This window comes from Cercospora beticola, chromosome 1 (assembly GCF_033473495.1).
Source record: "Cercospora beticola chromosome 1, complete sequence".
NCBI classification, from domain to species: domain Eukaryota; kingdom Fungi; phylum Ascomycota; class Dothideomycetes; order Mycosphaerellales; family Mycosphaerellaceae; genus Cercospora; species Cercospora beticola.
The window spans coordinates 3,750,051-3,771,285 of record NC_088935.1 but is presented as its reverse complement, the minus strand read 5'-3'; the positions used below and the strand labels follow the sequence as shown (position 1 = coordinate 3,771,285).

The following is a 21,235-nucleotide window of genomic DNA, read 5'->3' as shown; positions in this document are numbered from 1 at the left end:
CATACAGACATTACAGCAACCGAATATAGAGGACAATATTGACCGAGCCTCGCCCGTCTCCTCCTCAACAACAATCAGCGCTGCCCGGCAGCCATTTACTGAGAAACGAACATCGCATTCGACATGGCCGGAACAATGTCCTTCTCGGCCAGAACCCCATTCAACGCATCCCGAACTTCGAATTCTTCGAGCACAGCTCCGAATCTGAGTAAAACTCTTCGTCAGCAACCAAAAAAATCATGCCAACAGGCATCAAAGCAAGGAAACTTACCCATAACACCTCACCTTCCCCACCAACCCATGCTTCAACCTCTCAAAATCCTTCTCCACCAACTCCCCAATCCTCTCACACGTGAAAATCATCGTCCACGCCATAATCGGCGTAATCTCCCCTTCCCGATCAATCGGCAACCTCGAACTGAGATCCAACAGCTTCGCCAAACTCTGATTACTCATATCCGATGGCATCTGATGCGGATAATTCTCCTTCGGCGTATCCTTAATATGCGACCACGGCGCACTAGTACCCATCAACGCATGACCCGACATATGTTCAATCTGACCATCATCAGGATTCTCCATCGGATGATTGAATCCTTTGCCTTCGGGATTGTGCGAGCGGACGAGGAGGTATTGCATGTGATCCATGCAGGGGCGTTCGAGCCTGCGTAACATGTGAGCTGTCAGTTGAGGTGGATCTTCTTGTGGGTTCTGCATACCTCGCAGCTGCGCTAGGTTTGAGGTGGTGGCGATGGGTATGGGTTTGATGGACCAGGGAATTGGATGGGGTTGCCTTGGGAGTCATACGTTAAGACAAAGTCGATGCCTATTGAGTCGTAGTCGAGGCGGCTGGTGGGCATTTGCGCCATGTTGCGTATTTGATTGGGTTGCATGTTGGCGTAATGTTGAGGATGCGCCATTTGATTGGGCATCGTTGGCGGGCTGAGGCCAGTGCTGTCAGATGTGCCGCGATAGCTGCCAGATATACTGCCACTGGAACTCTGCCCGTATGCGCTCTCTGCGCGTTGGAACTTGATTGGTGTAGTTCCGAAATCGTAGGAGATGCCATGTTGCATTAACAGCTCCTTCAGTTTGCGGTTCTCTTCGTTGACAGCATCTCGTTCACGCGCCGTTTGGGTAAAGAGCTCTTTGAGTCGAAGTACTTCTTGTTCGAGGGCTTTGATGTACATTTCTTTGCGTTCGCGATGTGTTCTGAGAAAGTCAGACTGAGTCGCGGCAGCCGTTAATGACAGAAGCATACCTCTGAGCCTGTCGGTTCAGTTCTTGCCGTCTTGTCAAGGCCGGCTTGCTATCCGGCTTTGGGCCTCTTCGTTTGGGAGGTTGTCCATCTGCACGCAAACTTTAGCTCAAGAGCATCGGGAACTTCACACAATTCTCCTACCTTTGGTCTGCTTCTTCTCAGGGTTGAGATTCTTGAAAAAGCTCAATCCAAGAGGACTTTTGCTGTCACTCGCTGATGAAGTAGGTTCTGGCAAGGAGACACATGTCAGCATGTTTGCCGAAGAGGCCCCGACGAATGTTTGACACTTCGAACTCTTCTCCGACCTTCGACTTGCAAGTCAAAGCACCCAGTAGCATTATGCTGCGTGACTGCGAAGCCTTCCGGATGGAGATCAAGACCGAGCTAAGATGACACGCACCGTATGAGCTTTCCTGATCCAGCTGACCGACCTGAGGGAGGCCATGGTGCATAGCATGATGTCCAGAGCTATACGTCGCCATATCGAAATTCGAGCGTCTTCGCTGCAATTGTCACCGTTCTCAGACTGAATTCTCACAGATTAGTCTCCTGTCAAAGTCGACAAACACTGAAGTCTTCTCAAACAAGATCAAAAGCACCACAAAGCGCAACGAACAAATCTCATATCATCTCTCCACAACCCTCACCAACCGATCGCTCGGAAGCAGGCACAACAAGTACACAAGCAAGTTCAAACAAAAAAGCGGCACAAACACAAATCCTTCCCGCCGCAGCATCGGCCTGCGCATAAGTTTGCCTCACCTCGGTTCACCCAAGGGATAGCTAAAATCAAACAAAAAGGAAACGCACGTGTGACCGCACACAAACAGGATGGAGCGTACCTATGTCGCACACGGGAAGTCGAATATGGTAAGGTCCGACGTTTGCCTGCTGCAGTCTGAAACGAGTGCGTCTCACGCTGTGCTTGAGTACATCGGGCGGGTGATTGAAATGAGTGGTTGTGCGTTGTTGTATACGGGAGGTAAGATGTGTGAGTGTTCGAGATTTGGAATGTGAGGCTCGGTGGGATAGTTCTGCAGATGCAGATGCTTGCCCTTCCTTCGAAGTCGCGGGTCCGGGTCCGAACTGTGCGAAAGGTCTGTGGTGAGTGGTTGTTTGCTTGGGGGCTTGGGGCTGTGTGCTTGTGCCGTTTAGGCGTGTTTCCGGTGGGTGGTCCTGATGCTATCGCGCTCACGAGAACAATGACAATGTTTGCCTGGCGGATCGTTTCTGGGTCGTAGGATGTGAACAGAGGGGAGGACCTCGATGCGAGATGATCAGATATGGAAGATTGGCGTTCTGAATGCGCGGTTTAAGAGGCAGTCTGGTGTTGCACAGAGAGGCGGGTCGGTTCTAGGCCCTCGCTGGCCTCCCAGGCGTGGGCCAGATTGGATGCGGCAGGACCCGTGAAGTTTGTAGGATCGCCGTCGCTGTTTGTGGTGGTCCCGCGGAGACAACTGCTGCAGCAGTAGTTCGTTTTCGTGTTTTTCGCTGTGTATTTGCTATGCCTGGAAAGGCGCGAGACAGAAGGACACGCAAGACATAGAGTTGAGGTTTCCGAAACGGTGAAGGGAAAGCATAAAGAGAACATGACGTACCTCGCAGCTCGAACTGCTCGACCGTGCTTGCCAAGACCTCTTGCTCTTCCGCTGCCACTCCGTTCCTTGCGTGAGGCACATCATCATCTGCACGTATGTGATACAGTATAAATAGCCCGCACGCTCCACAAACCCCATGGCACCCATATACCAGGTCGCACTGGTCCTGCGATCTGCAATCTTCCTCATCCCATGGCTCATCCATCTCTTCATCGCCGACATCTTACTTTCCGCTCTCTTACCCCTCTCCGCGATCGCGCCCACCCTAGCATATGACCTCTCCTCCGCAATCGCCGAGCCCGTATGGAACGGAATCCAAAGTATCCTGACGCGAAGAAATGGCGCCAAGATTATCGTTTCGGGTGCAGATGATCTTCCGCCGGGGGAGAGTGCGATTGTAATATCGAATCATGGTGTGTTTCTTCAGGCGAATTCCCCCAGTAGAATTTTCCCTGCCCTAACACGGATTTTGTAATGTAGTCGAATGGGCCGATTTCTACAGTATTCAAGCCCTTGCTCTTCAGAAATCAATGCTTGGTCGCTGTCGGTATTTCGCCAAACAGCAACTCAAATGGGTACCATTTCTCGGCTGGGGCCTCTGGGCCATGGGCATGCCTCTCGTCAGCCGCAACTGGATGACAGACCAACGTGAAATGGATCGAGTCTTCAAAGGCGTGCAAGAAAGGAAGTGGCCAATGTGGCTCATATCCTTCAGCGAAGCAACACGCTACACGCCATCCAAACGCCTCTCAGCAGAGAAATGGTGCGAAGCCAATAATCGCCAGCTGGGGAAACATGTCCTCTACCCTCGTGTCAAAGGCTTTTGCGCGTCTGTGAGACAGTTGAGAACTACGCCTCACGTGCAAGCTGTCTACGATCTTACTATTGCTTATGCCCACCACCCACAAGGAGGGAGTCCGCAATTTCAGAAGCCACCCACATTCTGGCAAACGCTTTCCCAACCGAAGCTGGACCAACAAAATACCTTTTACGTTCACGTCACACGGCACGCGATAGCAGACCTACCGCATTCGGACGCCGAGCTCGCACAATGGCTGGAAGATAGATGGGTGGAGAAGGGAGAGAGGTTGGAAATATTGAGGCAGAAGTTGGTGAAAAGTGTGAGCTGGGCAGGGTGATGCGTTGAACGGGCGAACGAATTGTGCACGATGAAGCAAAATAGATGCATAGTGACAATCTTTCGTCATTGAAGTAATACGGCTTAATACAGCAAGCATACATGCTGCTAGCTAGATCAGATACCCCTCCGACGCCATGCTACGCTAAATGCTTCTGCGCCCTATGTTCTGTCCCGTGTTCCTTCCTTTTTGCGCCTGCCGCAGTTTTGTGCTGCCGTAAGGGTATAATACTGTTACCAGATGATTCATGAAACACTTTGAATGGACACCAGCGCTACTTCAAGCCCAATTTGGCGCCGAATCGCTGCGATAATTTGTGACCAGCACTTGGGTTGTTGGATGTCGTACTTCGTGGAGGAGCCTGAGCTGAGTCACTCGGAGGCTCGAATGCTTCCCATGGAGCGACGTCTTTTGATGCCACTGAGCTGTGAGGAGTGATAGCTGCTACGTTTGTTCTTTGGGCAGCATTGCCTTTAACGTGAGGTTTGGAAAAACAAGTTCTGTCGTGATAGTTCGAGGCATGCCTAAAGTCTCGGATATCGGAGTTCTGAAATGGCGCCGCATCGGCTTTGGAGCTCCATGGATTGCATTGAGGATGAAGTTTCGACTCTATCGTCACATTGCTCTCGAGATTGGGCGTCCGAGGCATGCTATCCGGTGTTGTGGGTGTGCACGCCGAGCTTGGATATGTTGAGGGCTCTAGCCCGGGAGGAGTATCGGGATGTGATGAGAAGCTGTAAAAGGAGCCTGAGTCTTCAGATCCGCGAGCTGAGCGGCGCTGTTCACCCGATCCAGACTGCAGGGCCTCGACTGACGAATGCTTGATCCGTTCCAAAGAAGCTGTTGCTCTCTCAAGTCGAGTCTCCGTGGTAGTTGTCAGGGGACGATGCTTCTCGTTCGACTGGCGCATTCGTGAGCTCAATGAGGGAAAAGCTGGTCCATTCGACAGCACGCTATCTCGATCGGAAGTCCCGCTTCGGCTGCTAACGAATGACATTGCAGAGTGTCGAGCGGAACTGTCCTTCTCTGCTGTGCTTCGTTTTGTCGATTCCGGCAGGCCGTCCCACTTGCTGTTGACTTTCGGCACATGCTCGGGAAGCTTTTGAGAACTCACACCTCGCAGAACATTGGAGCCCTTCTGCGATGCAAGCTTCTTCTTTTCTTGCTCTGCGAATTCCTCGAATGCCGAAATGGATGGTTCCTTGAGCGTGAGGAAGCCGAGAACTCCTTTGGATTTCCGCTTCGTTGGCACTTTTCCACTTGCAGCTTCCGCCTCCAAGTTACTTCTTCCAGAACTTCGAGTTGTCGTTACTGCTGAGCGAGTGGAAGGCGTGGAGCCTGGCTCACGGCGAAACGCAGGATGGAGCAATGAGTCGCAGGAGCTTTGCTGCTCTGCAGCACCCCTCAGGTCATGATGCTGGTGATCCGGTTGTTTAAGATCCTCGTGAGAGGTCGAATGCTCGCTGGTCCGGTTCCTCACGGCCAGCTTTGGTATACGTCGTGGGGTGCCATCGCGTGTTGGATTCAGAGTAATAGTCATGACACTAGACACAAAGCTGGAGCCTTGATATTTGGGCTGTGCTTGAATTAGCTCCAATCGTGCAGTTTAGATATGCTCTGCGTAAGTACCACATGCTCGCTCCACGAGTGTACGATTTGCTCGCCGAAACCACGCACATCTTGCGGTCGCTGAGCTGCCAACATTGTTGTCACGGACGCGCGTTGCTTGGATTGTGCAAGTGCAGAGTCCGAATTGGGCGTGAATAGGGTAAGGAGGACAGTATAAGGGACGATCGCTAATTGCGAATGGCTTACCTATTTGTCGACGTCTGGACCTTTTGTTGCACGATTAGACTTTCAGCTGGGCGCTGGTCTGGAAGACAGTAGCGTGCATTCGCGACTGCGCACTGAGTGCCTTCAATGCCAGTTCTGGACGTGAGAAGAAGATGATAACGATCCGAAGACGCCCCTGTAGTTAACCTGTAGCTGAAAAACGTGCTCATGTAGTTGCCGTGAGTTGGATGTCAAACCGAAATAGAAGTCAGTGGTTCATCGGGGAAAGCACAAAACGTGGTTTCCACGTTGCTCGCTTCCAAGCCCAGCAGGCGCGCCGTCTCATTCGTCACCACCGACGCCAACAGCTGCGGAAGACGCCATTCGGCCGCCGCCACCATGGCTGCGAACGGAGAGATCTGCAGCAGAAGTCTGATCGAGCTCCTCCGCCGAGACGGCGCGGTCTGGATTTGGTCGGCACCACGTGCATGGCTGGCTCAGGCAGGCATTGGCACAGTTGGATACCGTATTGGCGTCACCACGGTGCTCAATGTGAGGGCAACGATGCCGAGCTGGAAATGGGAGGTGTTACAAGCATGAGGAGAGGAAAGCCACTCGCAGCAGAATTGCATTGTTCGTGCCTCAGGCCTCCCTCTGTCGTTTGTGGCACATTGCACTTTTGGTGCATACCCTGCGGGACCGGCCGCTACAGGGCATCAACTGCGTGCCTTCATCAACACTTTGTGCCTGTGAAGGACACCACACGTCTTGGGGCGTACGAAGTCCGAGGAGACAGCTTTCTGGAACTCCAGTCGCGCCCAGATCATCGACATAAGCCTCCAGCGAAAAACGCGTCTGCGTGCTCGACTCAGAGAGCTAATGTGTGCCTCCGAACTCGAGCAACAAACTCCAGCGACATTGTCGCATCACTCACGATAGCGAAGCGTAGGTACTGTGCTGTTTTTGGTGCAGGAACGCGAGCAGACCGAATTGGCTAGAACAGCAACATCGAGAAGAGCATTCGACGCGCCCAAGGCAAGATGCACCAAGACCCAGGGCGGCAAGAGACAGTGTCAGATATCAGTACAATGAGTTCAACTTGACTGTTGGAAGGCTCGACAACTTTGGAGTAAGACCGAAGAGGCGAGGGAAGACACGATTAACGGACAGAGCGCATCCAACGTCACCTGCAGAATGTACATTCGCAAATGTCACAGACCGAGCACTGTAGCACAGGTTGCGTCTGTGGCTGAGTCAGAAGACTGTGGAGGCTGTATCGATCTGGAGAAAGGTAGGATATCGGGCGATGGCTCTGAGGTGCAGTGATCAATTCGCAGTCCTTTCCTGGTGGAGGAACCCGCTCGAACACTTGCAAAGTTTCCTCTCACACTCCAGCTGCAGTCCAGAGCCGGACTTGTGCTGGTGGTACTGGGCCGGAGGGTGATTGGTAACCATTTCTCAGACATGGAAATGCACCAAGTTCTTTTCACATACAGGACTGACGCACAGGAGAAGAATGTCAACCAAGAACGAAATATTCGGAAGTTCTCGAGCTAAGATACAAGATGCAGACCATCACTACGCCTGTGACCACCCATTCGACGTTGCGCTCTATTATGGCACATACACTTGGCAAGCTGTCCCGGCACCGTTGGCCTGTGGAAGGGTCAGAAATCTCCTGAGAACCGACACAGAAGCTTTAAACTTACGGAGACACTGGTACAGCAGGCAGCTTGTCGGCTGATATTCGAACACTCCGAGAAGAAGATGTTACCATCAGCAGGCTGGCTCGGAGCTGTTGGAGAAGAGGTCCGTCAGTACTGCTTCGCAGCGAAACGGTCAGTGTCACCTACGAAAGTCGCAACCGGTACTTGGCGTTTGAGGAGTTCTTCGGATTTGACAGCAGTATGGGGTTCTGCCGGCTGGACAGGCAGAAGAGGAGCCTGGAGTCGAGCCTTGTGGAGCGGCCGCGACGACTGCGCAGAGAGCAGCGATTATTATGGACTTCATGGCGCTTGTTCGAAGACCTGCAGAGACGGCAAGAGAAGTGTTTCGGTCAGTTCGCAAGTGACAGATCAGGCGCGATCCACAAGGGTAAGCAGCAGCTTTATTAGTACACTGCTACAAGAAGTGCTACCGTGGCATTGCCGATTGATGGAGAGGGTACTGATGTTCAGGGCGTTCCTATGTCCGACTAGGGTTGTCGATCCCTTCACTAGTCGTTGTGCGAACGGCTTTTACGCACATGGGCGCACTGGTTCGCCTATCAAAGCTGGATCCAGAGTGCGGGCAAAGGCGAACCCCACTGTCGATCAAAGTGAAGTTGTCAAACAAAGTTTCCGGACTGTTTCCGGACCCTCTTCACTGAAGATCTGCAGTGAACAACTCCATGCTTGCTTGGAACATATATTCCTCAACTCTACCTGGGGTCCTGTCGATCGTCACTATTCGCAAGAGAAACTGCAAGGTCGATTCATCACGACTGCACACCATGAAGTTCACTTTGGCTCTTTCGTTATTCGCATGGGCTGCGGGCGGCTCTGCCCAAGCCGCCTTCTGTACAGCAGAGCATAGGATCAATGTCATGCGATACATCACTGCCGTCTTCAACGAGAAGGACTTCTTGAAGTCAGCAGCAGGCATTCAAGGGATGCCTTTGGAACCTGACTGTCCTGCAATCGGTAAGTTGGTTCATATGTGAAGCCCTTTCACCTGGACTGCTTTTCGTTGCGGGACATATCTGACATTCGATCGACAGTCAGCGCAAACGGCGCCCCTGCAGTCGAATTCGGATTCGACGCATCATCAACCAAGAACTTCGCCATCGTCGTCCGACAACTATTCACCAAAGTGACATCCAAATATACCGACTACGGCAACGGCACAACCCTCATGGACGCCGACGTCGTCCTTGGAACACTCCACGTTCTGGACTTCCCCGTCAATGCACACATCCTCGTACCGGCCGAGTTCGACCTCGAGACATGTCGCCTGCAGATTCTCCGAGCGAACGTTTTCGTTCCATCAGCTATTGGAGGCGTACCAGTGAACACTCCTGTCATTCCAGCATTCCCAGGCCTCGACACTCTTCCTGGGCTAAGAGGAATTCTGGCCAAACTTCCAGGAAATCCTTATAACATCTGAAGTGGCTGGGGTCGAATCAAAGTTGTACGAAGCAAGCTCGGTGTGTGTGGTGACGTGGAAACTTGTGACTGATGAAGTACGCTAGCTGCCAAAATGGTAGCGCGACATATTATCGTACATAGTTATTGGATATGGTGCAAATGAAAGTGTACCTCAAACCTATCTCCACCCCAGCCTGTCTGACCATGATCCCGAGTTGAGTGACTACAGTGCAAGCAGACGCCCATCTGCTCAGAGTCTCAGAGCGCCAGACGCTACGTCTTACGAAAGTATGAACAACGTTGAACTAACGGAATATACCTCATATATCTATTCGAATCATAGCTTGACTGCCGATTTGCCTACGCCATCATGCTTGCCCGTTCGCTCGATATTCGCCATGATCCTCATCCGAGTATCTGAAGCAAGCTCCGGAACAGCAGTCTGAGACGTAAAATCCACAATATCGTGCCATCTCTTCTGAAAATCTTCAGGAGACGCGACACCATCCTTCAGACTGAAATCATATCCCTTGGATCGCTGCAATCTTGTCTGCGCTTGCCAACCACAGCCAGCCTCGAATATTTGTCCATCGACGCCGGAAGGCAATTGGTCCGAGCACAGTAGGAGTACGATCGGTGCAACGTAATCAGGTTTGCGGCCTTGTGCGACTTCTTCGGGAAGCACGGATCTGGTGAGCGCTGTTCCTGCTGATGGCGATATACAATTGACTCGGATGTTGTATTTTTTGCCTTCGAGGGCTAGGGATTTGGAGAAGCCGACTATGCCGGTTTTCTGTTGCAGTCAGGATGCTGTTGATGAACCTGGAGACGTTGTTGTGATTTGCGACTTACTGCTGCAGCGTAATTGCTTTGCCCGAAACTACCATATGTTCCTGAGGTACTGGTGGTGTTTACGATACGACCGTATCCTTGCTTTTTCATGTATGGGAAAGCAGCTCGAGCGGTTGTGTATGTGCTGCGAAGATGGACGTTGTAAACAGCGTCCCAGCCTTCGTCGTTCATGTTTTGGAACGACTTGTCTCGAAGTATGCCTGCATTGTTGATCAATACATCGATGCGGCCGAAGGCATCGATGGCTGTCTTGATCAGGAGCTCTCCGTCTTCTGCTGAAGCTTTGATAGGAATGGCTTGACCATAGCCATTCTTACGGATCTCCTCTACGACACTTTCTGGATTCACAGCGTCGTTGACCACAACTGAGGCACCGAGCTTTGCGAGCAAGAGACAGTATTGTCGCCCAAGGCCTGCTCCTCCTCCAGTGACAACAGCAACCTTTCCGTCGAAACGGACGTCCGACCCTGACTGATTAGGTGGCAGGCGTTGAGACTCTTTCAGTTTGGAGACAAGGTCTGCCACGGTCGAGGGATACTCGGCTTGAGAGAAGTCGTTCACTGCATCCCAATGCTTCAAAATCGCACCCGGTGTTAACGTTTCGTCGCATTTGAGCAGACCTCCGCCTGCTCGCTGCCATCTCAGCTTGGACATATGACCACCTCCTAGCTCAAAGAGAGAACCATTCTCTGTATTTGTCTTGTGTGTAAGAACAGCCACCAATGGAACGATCCAAGCAGGAGGAAGGTGTTGAAGCATTTTCTCAGGCATGACTGTGGCCGTCATACGACTTGCAGCAATAGGAGCGATAATGTTGGTTAGTATATTGTACTTCACTCCTTCTTTGGCAAGTGTCTCGCCCAGACCGATCATGGCTGACTTTGCCGCCGAATAATTACATTGACCAAAAGAGCCGTACAGTCCAGCAGCTGAAGATGTGAGTATCACACGGCCGTACTGTTGCTTTCGAAATATTTTCCATGCTGCTTGCGTAGTTTTGTAAGTCCCTCTGACGTGTACGGCGTGGACCGAGTCCCACTGCTCGTCTGTCATCTTCCCGAAGGAAATGTCGCGAAGTATGCCAGCATTATTGATCAAGACGTGTACGGCACCGAATTTACTGAGAGCAGTATCGATGATTTTGTCTCCTTGTTCGACACTGTTGCTGTCTAGTACTGCTTTGCCTCCGGCTTGGATGATCTGCTGAACTACTTGTGAGGCGGTCTGAAAAGGTCAGCTGCATTCAATTCGAACGCAAACTTCAATCAACACCTACCGATGAATCACTGTCATTTACCACAACAGATGCACCTCGAGAAGCGAAGAATAACGCGTACGCTTTTCCCAAGCCCGAGCCAGCTCCAGTCACGACGATGACCTGATCGTCAAAACGTAATGCCATGGTCGCCTATTCATGAGCTATGGCGTTTCAGCCTTGATAATTTCTGTAGTATCGAGACTTTCCAATCTCGAGAACAGTGGTCAGCACAGAGGTTTTGCTGGAAAGTTGTGCTTGGCACTAACGGGTTGATCGGGAACTCAAAGATCATCGCTATATTCCCATATCCAGACCTCGGGAATGAGTTGACCATCCTAGCGGGGAAATTCGATGATCGTCAATACAGCAAAGCATCCTGCAGCTTTGGACCAACGAAAGAAGACAAAGAAAAATCAAGCGTTTGCTCAAGAAAATGAGAATCCCGCAAAGCTGTTGGAGACTGTAGCTATACTTCACTATCTCCAACTAAAGTCTGCTTCCGGGCTCCTTTTTGGAAGCCCACTCTCTCAGAGTTCGCCGCAGTATCTTTCCACTGGCAGTTTTGGGAATCTCGTCAACGAAAATAATGCCTCCCGTGCATTGCTTGTACTTCGCCAGTTTCTCCGCAAGATACGACTCAATACCTGATTTATCTTTCGTAGAGCTGACAACATACGCACGAGGCTGCTCTTCCCCATTGTGCAGCACTCCAATAACACCTGCATCAGAAATGTCGGGATGGCTCACCAGCACTCCTTCGATCTCAGAAGGAGCGACTTGAAAGCCCCTGACTTTGATGAGCTCTTTCTTGCGATCGACAATGTACCAGAGTTTTGTTTTCTCATCACGATCTATACTCGTCAGCATGTCGTTACTCTAGTCGAGATGTTTGTGATTGCTTACAAGCAATGTCTCCAGTGTGGAAGAAACCATCCGAATCCCAATCCCGCTTGTTTGCCTCTCCGTTGTGAAAGTATCCTGCAATGACCACCGGACCTCTGATGCATATCTCGCCCCGAACGTTGTCCGCAGTGATATCGTTCCCATCGTTGTCACATAGTTTGATGTCGATATTTGGTGCCATTTTGCCGACACTTCCAGTGGTTTCGTGTCCATCGGTATATGGTGTCATGCAGCACGTCGCGACTGTCTCGGTCATGCCCCAGACCTGTGTCAGCGGTGTTGACTCTGGCAGTAATTCTTTGAATCGAGCCTGCGTGGCGGAATCGAGAGGTGCGGCTCCACTTTGAGCATTTCGAATGCCTTTGAGCGAGTACTTGTGGCGAATCGGGGACGATAGGATACGGTTGATGATAGGCGGTACCAGACTGATGTCGGTAATGCCATATCTCTCAGTATCCCGCATGAAACTTTCGAGCTCAAACCGCCTCGCTATGTACATTGTGTCGCCGGTATAGAGGGGATTGAAATGTACACTTGGCACTGTGGAGGCATGAAACATAGGGAGGGCTATGAGGCGTCGTTTCTGCCACCCTACGCCCTTCATGTCACCTAGAACCGTGTATTGAGCGACGAAATTGTAATGTGACAGCATAGCTGCTTTTGGCAGGCCTGTAAGAAGTCAGATGAAAGCCTGGGTATAGCATGTGAGGATTAGGTTGACCTGTGGTTCCCGAGCTGAACAGTAGAGCTGCGAGAGTTGCACTGGCAGTCTTTTGGTCGTCGATTCGAGGCCAATCTCTTTCTCCGTGCCTTCTCAACTCTGTCCAGCTTCTGACATCGTTGTAGCTAGTCTCAGAGAATGCGAAGATACGATTTCGATCGATGGAGGCATGCTTTGCTGCCTCAAGGAATGTAGGTAACAGTTCCGGCTCCACAACAGCAAACTTGGTTTTCGATGTTCTCAGATGGTGTATGAGCTCATGGAGGCTTTCCAGATTTTAGTGATACTAGAAAAAAGATCGATCATGAGAATCATGCTGGTATGTACGTACGTATATGCTGGATTGCTGCCCGTGAAAACACCACCAGCTGCCACAATCCCGTTGACCAGCACCGGATAGTTGATGCTGTTAAAAGCATGAATGCACACCGTCTCCTGTGCTTGTAGTCCTACGTGCTGGAAACCTGCCGCAAATTGTCGAATGGCATTCCGACATTGCTCTGCAGTCCAGAACTTGTTAGTGTCCGCGGCATCCACGTAAATTTGCCTGTTCTGATCGAAGCGTGGATGATCAAAGTACCACGACAGAATGTCTTTCGAGGGAATGCTGTAAATAATCAGCCTGGTTTGCAGTAATTCGAGTCCCGACGATATAGCACTCACTGAACTACCGTCTCAGCGAGAAAGGGCGCCATTGTGCTTGGCACTGCTGGTGAGAGCAATCTGCAGGCTGATGAAGTGACTCTCAGGACGGGCGTGATGCATCTGATCGACCTCTCATTAACCATTTCAGGACTAAGTGACTATCCGAGGCAGCTAGGTGCCAGCGCTCCCTATTTCCGTCTCACAGCCGAAAGTTAGAGTTGCTGCATCCTTCCGGGAGCGATCTTCTTGGGTCGGATTTCAATTAATGATAGCCTGCGAAATACTTCAACTCATCAGTGCATTTGGAGGCTTCAAATCTGAGCAAACATGGGCGGTCTACGAGATGCGTACGTTTTGGGCGTGGGAATGACCAAATTCCTGCGCCCTCGCAAGGAGCGAGAATATCCGGAATTGGGTTACGAGGCTGGAGTGAAGGCCATGATTGATGCTGGTATCAATTACGATGATGTGGAAATGGGTATCGCATGCTTTGGTTATGGCGGGTCAACAGCAGGCCAGCGTGTATTCTATCAATTCGGCATGACTGGAATCCCAATCTACAATGCCCGCAATGCTTGCGCCACCGGCTCGACTGGATTAAACATGGCTCGTAATGCCGTGCGTTCGGGGACAGCGGACTGTGTTCTTGTGATCGGATTTGAGCAAATGGCTGCTGGCCCATTGGCGAACGACGATCCGCGGCCAAGCGCGGTCGAGCTCTCAACTGCCCTGATGCACAAGACTCGAGGCAAGTTCAAGAGCCCAATGACTGCACAATTCTTCGCAAACGCTGGACTTGAATATATGGAGCGGTATGGAGCACGAGCCGAGGACTTCGCAGAGCTCGCACGTCTCAGTCATGAGAACTCAACGAAGAACCCCTATGCGCAATTCCAAACCGAATATACGCTTCAGGAAATTCTGGACTCGCCCATGATACATTCTCCTTTAACAAAATTGCAGTGTAGTCCTACGAGCGATGGGGCGGCGGCCGCGGTCATTGTATCCGGGAAGTATCTCACCGGTCTTCGTCAGCGGAACCAAGCCATTCTCATGGCTGGACAATCCCTCATGAGCGATGATCCATCACTCTTCTCCGGAAGCTCAATGGATCTGGTTGGATTCGGGATGACCAAGAAGGCCGCGAAGGCCGCGCTTGCAGAAGCTGGTGTGACTGCAAAGGATGTTGGTGTATGCGAAGTCCACGACTGTTTTTCGACGAACGAGCTCATTCTGCTGGATGGACTTGGACTTTGCGCTCCTGGTGAAGCCCACAAGATGGTTCGAGAAGGCAGTGTTGCTCGTGGAGGCCAAGGGCCACTCCTCAATCCGTCTGGCGGCCTGATCTCCAAAGGCCATCCGCTCGGCGCGACTGGTGTCGCTCAGTGCGCGGAACTAACATGGCATTTGTGAGTGTTCATCTTTCTACAACATCGCATAATGCACAGCTGACAGGTTTGCAGACGAGGCTGGGCGAACAACCGCCTCGGTCGATCAACGACTGTAGCACTGCAGCACAATCTGGGCCTAGGAGGCTGCTGTGTTGTGACTGTGTACAGAAGAGCAGACGGCAAAGCAAGCCAGCCTGTTTCGAACGAAGAAGTGGTGAAGACTTCTGCCTTCCAGTACAACCCTGCAGTGGAAGCACGATACGTGACGCCAACCGAAGGCGATATTGCTCGCAGCCGCAAGCACAGAGTTGAATTTGCGGTGGGTGACACTCTTGAAAAGATTGCAGCACGTCTTTAGCAGCAGAGCCAGGCCAGGCCGAGACTTGATCACCACATATGATTGAGGTATTCTTCTCTCCTCGAGTTATGATACTCATACCGCTCTGATACTGCTTCGCAATTCTTTCAACTGGCGCACGCGGTCAGCTGCTAGTTCAAGCATCCCGTCACGATTTGATTCGCGGGTCAGAGCTTCGAGGTAGCGATCAAAGTCGCTTTTTGCTAGCATCAGCAATGGGTCGCGTCTTTTGGAGGGTACTTTGTTAGATTCGTCACGACTCATACGGCCGAGAAACTTCCCCAGGGCCACCTGTGAAATCATAGTCAGTATCTCGATCAAGACGTGAAGATATTAGGGAGCTACTTGAGCAGGGGACGGCGGAGCGAGAACGTACCGCTTGAAGATACGACAGTGTATGGCAGATAGACCATTTGCGCGCTGCATTCGGGTCCAGGTCTGACAGTGCGAAGAATGCAGCTAGCCCTTCGTGGAAACAGTGCACGAGCTCATCCGATTGAATTGTGGTGGCAGTTTCTTCGCTCATGTGCAAAGCAAGCATCATGTAGAAGTGGAACACAGACATCAGCTCGACTCCCTGGCGTGCAACTCGGTCGTCTTCCTGACTTTGGACCCAAAATGCGTCAAGATTTCGGAATGGGGCTTCGAAGGAATCGAAGGTCGCTTGCAGTAGATCGACGATACGTCTGGCTTCGGCTGATTTTGTGGTAGCAGTCGACGGAAAGGCATCATTCGTACTGCAGATGTGTTCGGAGGCGACTGCTCCAATCCTCGACAGGGCTGTGTGGTAGCGACGGTCGGTGGCTGCCTGGCTCCGCTCGTGGCTTTCATCGTCGAGTCGCTGACCCTCGGCAGTCAGATTGGACCCTAGTGTTGGGCCAGAGACGCCACGAATGATGCTTCGTGGCATTTTGAGGAGGCATGCGAGCATGTTATCTTGATGACTGAGAGCATCCCAAAGTTGAGCGCCTTGCCATTCTTCGCTAGTCCTGCAGGCTTGCGTCCCCAAGACCGCACGACCAAGCCCAAGGCTACATGCTTGACGTTGATTTATTCCAGCGAGCGTCCAGGCCTCAATCAGGCGCCCATCGTTGATGAAGTAATGGCTGATCAGGAGCAGGACCTGGGCTCGCCCGATTGAGTGTAGCTGTAGATAGTTCGACATACCAAGCGCTTCGTGACAAGCGGACAGGAACATCTGTGCCTGGTCACGTTGATCCATGTCTGGGGACTGCTGAGCAGCGCACGCATACACTCCCAAGAACAATGCAAGCTGCGTCGGATCGCATTGACTTTTATCGCAGACCGACTCTGTCCAGAACGCCTCATGAGCCTCAAGAAAGTCGTGAGAGCTCAAGACTGGCAGTATTGGGTCTATGCCGCGCATATAGATGTCGCACAGTGTACTAGCCTGTGTTTTGGAAGGCATGGCCTTCATGATTTGTGATATGCCCGCCGAACTTCTATCACGGAACGGGTGATCTGCTGGGACTTCCAACAAGGTGGGTAATACTGAATGCCATGCAGCTGTAGAATGTGGAGGCAAAGCAACACTGTGAGTAAGTGGCGGGGGCTGGATGTTGCGGCGCTGTGAAGGAGACTTGATCCGCATAGCAGAAGATGCTGGTTTGGGCGACGGGATCGAATGCTGAACAAGGTTCAATGCGGTATGTATTATCATCGAGTGAGGAGGAGTGCTTCCACCGCTGTGAGACGAGTGTGCGGGCCCGGAGGGGATATCTCGAGATGTGGAAGCAGGGTTGTGCTCCGGAGATTCATGATGTTGACTTTCATGGCTGTTCTTCTGCCGTTTCGACTTGCGTTCTGTGGGAGCAGAAGCGTGCAAGATTTCTGCAAGGGCGTGGTACGTGCATGATTGCGCTCTCCTGATACTACTCTACAAGTCAGTGAACGTCTGCTGCACAAGGGAGAGCACAATTGGCGTACCAGCCAAGACATGAGGGCCGAGCTCGATCGCACTTGGTCTTGCGTTGCACGCACTGATCGCAATTGAGCGTAGGCTTGAACCTGGTCTTCGGCGCTCGAGGCGATGACGGCGAGCCGGTAGGCTGCTGGATGGTCGTCGTCCGTTCGAGGGCCGGATTCGAGCCGTCCAGATGGTTGGTTCGGGGCACGAGCGACTGCAAGGCGTAGAATACGTCGGCCTCAAACGATGTTCCGGACGGATATGCTCCGTTATGGCCGTCGGACTGCATCGCGGTTTGTACTGTTTGAATGCGAGAGGGGAAGTGGTAGACGCAAGAGGAGCAACGACGGGAATAAGTACGGCTGATCTGCAGTCGCGTCACGCCCAAACAGGCAAGAGATCTGAGCCCATATTAACTGCAGACTGCACCACAGAGGTACCTACTACGTAATGACCAAGTTAATTCCCGTCCAACTGAGCGTCGTGTAAATATGCTGAGTGCACACTGCACAATACATCATAGGCTCCTTCCATAGAGTAGGAGCTTCTCCCACACGATCGTCTACACTGTACTGGAACATTGCCCAAAATGTCGATGTCGCTTGTTCTCATCCTAAGCCTCGCGTGTACTGCACTCTCAAGACCTGCTCCATCTGGCCATGAGTACCGAGCACCTGGTCCGAATGATGGTCAGCACTTTCGTCAAATGCTGCCACTGATTTGTGACGACTAACCGAAGCCTAGTGCGATCTCCGTGTCCTGGCATCAACTCACTCGCAAATCATGGTGGGTACAACCGAGCCGCGAATTATCGATTCCGCGAGGCTAATACTCTCTCTTCGATGGGAGCGTAGGCTTCATCCCACGAGATGGAAAGAATTTGACGCCAACCATCATGGTCGCCGGCTTGAAGGAAGGCATCAACGTTGGAGCAGATTTCGGCCTTCTCGTAGGACAGACAGCAACACTTGCCAACAGGGACCCCTTGGCGGGCACCTTCAACCTTGACGACCTGCGCGCTCATAACTTCCCCATCGAGCACGATGTTAGTCTATCCCGGCAGGACATTTACCAGGGGAACAATCTGGTCTTCAACCAGAATGTGTTCAACGAGGTCCTCGATTTCTACGAGGGCATGAACGCAGCAACAATTCCAGTTGCTGCGCAGACCATCTGGAGCCGAGTCGAAACCCAGCGCCGCCTCAATCCCAACACACTGATATATGGTCCCCGACAGCTCTTTCTCAGTCTCGGAGAGACATCACTTTACTTGAGCGTTATGGGTGATCCATTGACAGGAGTCGCGCCGGTCTCTTACGTGAAATCGCTTTTTGGTAAGGCTTTACAGTAAACCCGTTGCATATTGAAGCCAAAACTGAACAGATCGTTAGAGAACGAAAGGTTGCCATACGAGCAGGGGTGGCAGAAATCGCTGCTGGAGACCAATTTTGTTACTCTGGGGGCAATGATCGGACAGCTTGTCCTTAACGACGCTCCCGATTTCGCGCGTGACCTGCCGAACTTGAATGCAGGAGGTTTAAGAGATGCATTTGCGCTGAGAGATCCACTGACCGGCATTATTGGCAATGCCACGTGCGGTCTCCTGGGAACATGCTGAGAGCGTGATGTACCACAGGTAGCCGGAACATGGCCTTGCAAAGTGCATATAGCAAGTTTGGTACATATCAGCTGTCGTATAGTATCTGAAAATTATCAGGTTGACTTCAATCTTGGTGTTTGCAGCACTGGACTCACATGTTTGTTTCTTTCTGGCCGGGCTGAAGCCGGCTGTAAGCTTGGAGTTGTTTCCGGATCGACACTGTGAGGCTTGTGAGGCTTTGGAATGACGAACGCCCTTGGAACTGTGGGCACATAGAACTATGGTTGCGCTCTTTCCATTCAGTGCTGAAGGTCCACGTTGAATGTCGATCAGCTGCAATCCAAATACAGCCAAACACAATGATCAGTCTCGCACTCTGCCTTACCTTTGCCACATGGGCTTTTGGCGCAGCAGTCGGACAGGCACCTTGCACACCTGCTCGTCGACTCGCAGGCGTGAAGCAGCTCGTGCGAACGATTGAAACGCACAGATTCGAAGATGCAGCTAAGATTCCATTGGATCCTAGAGTCACTCGTGTGGTGACAGTGTAGTATGACTCCCATTTCCCCAGACAGGGCGATATTTTGACTAACATCATCTTTCAACCAGCCCGACCGAACTTGGAGGGAATGTGCCAGTACCAGTGCCTGCCGGGATCGATGCCGCTTCCGTTCGACTTGTGCTGGTTGGCGGTGGCCAAGCACTCTTCTCCGGAGTGGAAGATCCATCATACATCATAAATCAGAATGGTTCGGTGACTTTTGACTTGATTCAGGTAAGAGTCTCAAACCGTGTCTCGAGTTCTTGGGACTGAAGCCTTGACAGACAGACTTCACCGCCCTGCCGTACACCAAGTTTAGAGAGATCCATGAGTATGATTTAAACACATGCTTAATGACCAAGATAGTAGGTTACGGCTTTGGCGATCTCCTGCCGGTGAGCATCTTGTCTTGAATGAGAGATTGGTGGAATTAGGCCAGCGCTCCATATGTATTTAGAGCATGCCGTCTGCGTGGGTCCAATCTTCATGGCTAAAGCTTCGACGGCGTCGACTGGCTGGTATAACCTTTGTATAATTGTCGGATGCATAGATCCAGCATAATGTCTTCGCTTCCGCCCTGATAGTCATTCAGTCAGCACGTGGAATATGACCACCCCAGAGTATTACTCACTGGTACGCGCACACCGGCCACCTCTCTCGCGATCTTTTCCACTAGTTCCCCCTTGCCACTTTGGGTGTAGCCGTTGCCGCCAAATAAGATCTGTGCACACTCTGCACACTCATTTAACACCATTCCAGCATTCGCTTTAACCAGAGCCGTCATCCCACCAAGTTTTGAAGCTGCTTCGTGTGCTGGCAGATGCTTGTACTGGTAAACAAGACTCTCGACCCAAGCCCATTGAGTTTCCAACTTGGCTCCAGCACGAGCGAGACGATTTCGGACAACGGGCTGATTGATCAGTGGCGCGCCGAATGCTTCCCTTTGGGTGACATATTCGAATGCGGAAGATAGAGCGACGCGCGCTTGATTGGTAGTGTTGATCGCGATTGACAGCCGTTCGTGGTTGAAGTTGTTCTGCAGTTTCTGTCAGCAAGCATCCCGCACCAATGCAGCGAGCTTCTTACCATGATGTATTTCATGCCATTGCCTTCTTTGCCGATCAAGTTCTCGACTGGTACCTTGACATCATCGAACTCGATGTAAGAAGTTCCGGAGCATTTTCGCCCAGATACAGCTATGCGCCGCACGGAGACTCCATCATTTTTAAGAGGCACGAGCAGAAGCGACAAGCCGCCAGGCCCTTTGCCTCCCGTCCGAACACAAGTGCTAGCGTAGTCGGACCAGAGTCCATTCGTTATCCATTTCTTGGCTCCATTGACCACATAGTGTTTGCCATCTGCAGATTTGACAGCGGTAGCTTGTAGCCCGGCCACATCACTTCCAGCATCTGGCTCTGTGATCGCAATGCAAATGCGCTTGTTGCCTTTGAGAATCTCTGGTATCAACTCTGACTGTATCTTTTGAGGGGCATGGTCGATGAGTAGAGGTGTGCCGTACGCGACTCCAGTAATGAGACTAGAGACCGGCCCGGATAGCCCGCAAGACATCATCTCTGACAGGAATATTGAGGTGTGTGTGTAGTCGAAATCCTCAACAGCCAGAGGTCCTATGTGGGTAATGCCGTGCTCTCGAAGTAGTTTTGCGGGCAGTGGCGCTGGTAGGCACGCTGCCAGCATATTCGCCTTTCCAAAGCTCCCTATTTCGGATCAGGGGAGACTGCTGATATCGCGCCAACGACTCCACTCACTGTAGACCTCCGCTGGCACAGCACCTTCATTCTCCCATTGCAGCGCGTATTGCGTGAAATTGGCTCCAATGAATTCTCGACAGAACTTCTGCCACACCCGATGCGTCTCCTCGTAAAACGGCGAGGGCATGCGCAGCCAAGGGGCTTCGGAGAACGGGACTGGATTCATCTTGAAGGTGATGATGAGTGGACGATCTTGCAGAGGAAGTGTCGGCTCTATTCATGATAGATTCTCACATCATGTCTGACCTCCGAGAGTCGTTGCTCCGAAGTTCGAATCCGGCAGCGGCATGCAGATCAGCAGTGGAACTCGGAAGCAGCCACCGTGGGAGAACCGCTCTATTCCCGCGAGCTAGTGAAGTCAGAACCTCCTC

General features: G+C 51.8%; 10 protein-coding genes across 10 annotated transcripts; 4 read left to right on the top strand and 6 right to left on the bottom strand.

Moving 5' to 3' along the window:
- Positions 1-95: 95 nt before the first annotated feature.
- On the bottom strand, positions 96-1,743 carry RHO25_001537 (uncharacterized protein; the record flags this gene model as incomplete). The annotated part of the gene is made up of 6 exons (XM_023594146.2): positions 96-204; positions 272-664; positions 808-1,212; positions 1,262-1,349; positions 1,403-1,489; positions 1,662-1,743. The coding sequence occupies 6 exons, from the start codon at positions 1,741-1,743 to the stop codon at positions 96-98; spliced, it is 1,164 nt and encodes a 387-aa protein (XP_023459721.1).
- A 1,252-nt stretch (positions 1,744-2,995) lies between these two features.
- RHO25_001536 (uncharacterized protein) lies at positions 2,996-3,998 on the top strand (the record flags this gene model as incomplete). Its single annotated transcript, XM_023594145.2, has 2 exons — positions 2,996-3,272; positions 3,340-3,998. 2 exons carry the CDS (start codon positions 2,996-2,998, stop codon positions 3,996-3,998), a joined length of 936 nt encoding a protein of 311 aa, XP_023459720.1.
- Positions 3,999-4,272: 274 nt separating this feature from the next.
- RHO25_001535 (uncharacterized protein) lies at positions 4,273-5,702 on the bottom strand (the record flags this gene model as incomplete). The annotated part of the gene is made up of 2 exons (XM_065602119.1): positions 4,273-5,574; positions 5,628-5,702. 2 exons carry the CDS (start codon positions 5,700-5,702, stop codon positions 4,273-4,275), a joined length of 1,377 nt encoding a protein of 458 aa, XP_065458191.1.
- Positions 5,703-8,262: 2,560 nt separating this feature from the next.
- RHO25_001534 (uncharacterized protein) lies at positions 8,263-8,915 on the top strand (the record flags this gene model as incomplete). The annotated part of the gene is made up of 2 exons (XM_023594143.1): positions 8,263-8,452; positions 8,530-8,915. 2 exons carry the CDS (start codon positions 8,263-8,265, stop codon positions 8,913-8,915), a joined length of 576 nt encoding a protein of 191 aa, XP_023458735.1.
- Positions 8,916-9,233: 318 nt separating this feature from the next.
- On the bottom strand, positions 9,234-11,150 carry FOX2_1 (bifunctional hydroxyacyl-CoA dehydrogenase/enoyl-CoA hydratase fox2; the record flags this gene model as incomplete). Its single annotated transcript, XM_023594142.1, has 3 exons — positions 9,234-9,689; positions 9,749-10,972; positions 11,025-11,150. 3 exons carry the CDS (start codon positions 11,148-11,150, stop codon positions 9,234-9,236), a joined length of 1,806 nt encoding a protein of 601 aa, XP_023459691.1.
- A 342-nt stretch (positions 11,151-11,492) lies between these two features.
- On the bottom strand, positions 11,493-13,325 carry RHO25_001532 (uncharacterized protein; the record flags this gene model as incomplete). The annotated part of the gene is made up of 5 exons (XM_023594141.1): positions 11,493-11,857; positions 11,910-12,578; positions 12,631-12,896; positions 12,962-13,237; positions 13,294-13,325. 5 exons carry the CDS (start codon positions 13,323-13,325, stop codon positions 11,493-11,495), a joined length of 1,608 nt encoding a protein of 535 aa, XP_023459690.1.
- A 277-nt stretch (positions 13,326-13,602) lies between these two features.
- On the top strand, positions 13,603-15,024 carry RHO25_001531 (uncharacterized protein; the record flags this gene model as incomplete). Its single annotated transcript, XM_023594140.1, has 2 exons — positions 13,603-14,684; positions 14,739-15,024. 2 exons carry the CDS (start codon positions 13,603-13,605, stop codon positions 15,022-15,024), a joined length of 1,368 nt encoding a protein of 455 aa, XP_023458732.1.
- Positions 15,025-15,099: 75 nt separating this feature from the next.
- Positions 15,100-16,462, bottom strand: RHO25_001530 (uncharacterized protein; the record flags this gene model as incomplete). The annotated part of the gene is made up of 2 exons (XM_065602118.1): positions 15,100-15,315; positions 15,401-16,462. 2 exons carry the CDS (start codon positions 16,460-16,462, stop codon positions 15,100-15,102), a joined length of 1,278 nt encoding a protein of 425 aa, XP_065458190.1.
- A 1,384-nt stretch (positions 16,463-17,846) lies between these two features.
- On the top strand, positions 17,847-18,569 carry RHO25_001529 (uncharacterized protein; the record flags this gene model as incomplete). The annotated part of the gene is made up of 2 exons (XM_023594139.1): positions 17,847-18,285; positions 18,343-18,569. 2 exons carry the CDS (start codon positions 17,847-17,849, stop codon positions 18,567-18,569), a joined length of 666 nt encoding a protein of 221 aa, XP_023459710.1.
- A 1,013-nt stretch (positions 18,570-19,582) lies between these two features.
- On the bottom strand, positions 19,583-21,030 carry RHO25_001528 (uncharacterized protein; the record flags this gene model as incomplete). Its single annotated transcript, XM_023594138.1, has 4 exons — positions 19,583-19,669; positions 19,724-20,128; positions 20,179-20,810; positions 20,862-21,030. 4 exons carry the CDS (start codon positions 21,028-21,030, stop codon positions 19,583-19,585), a joined length of 1,293 nt encoding a protein of 430 aa, XP_023458734.1.
- Between the last annotated feature and the right edge of the window lie 205 nt (positions 21,031-21,235).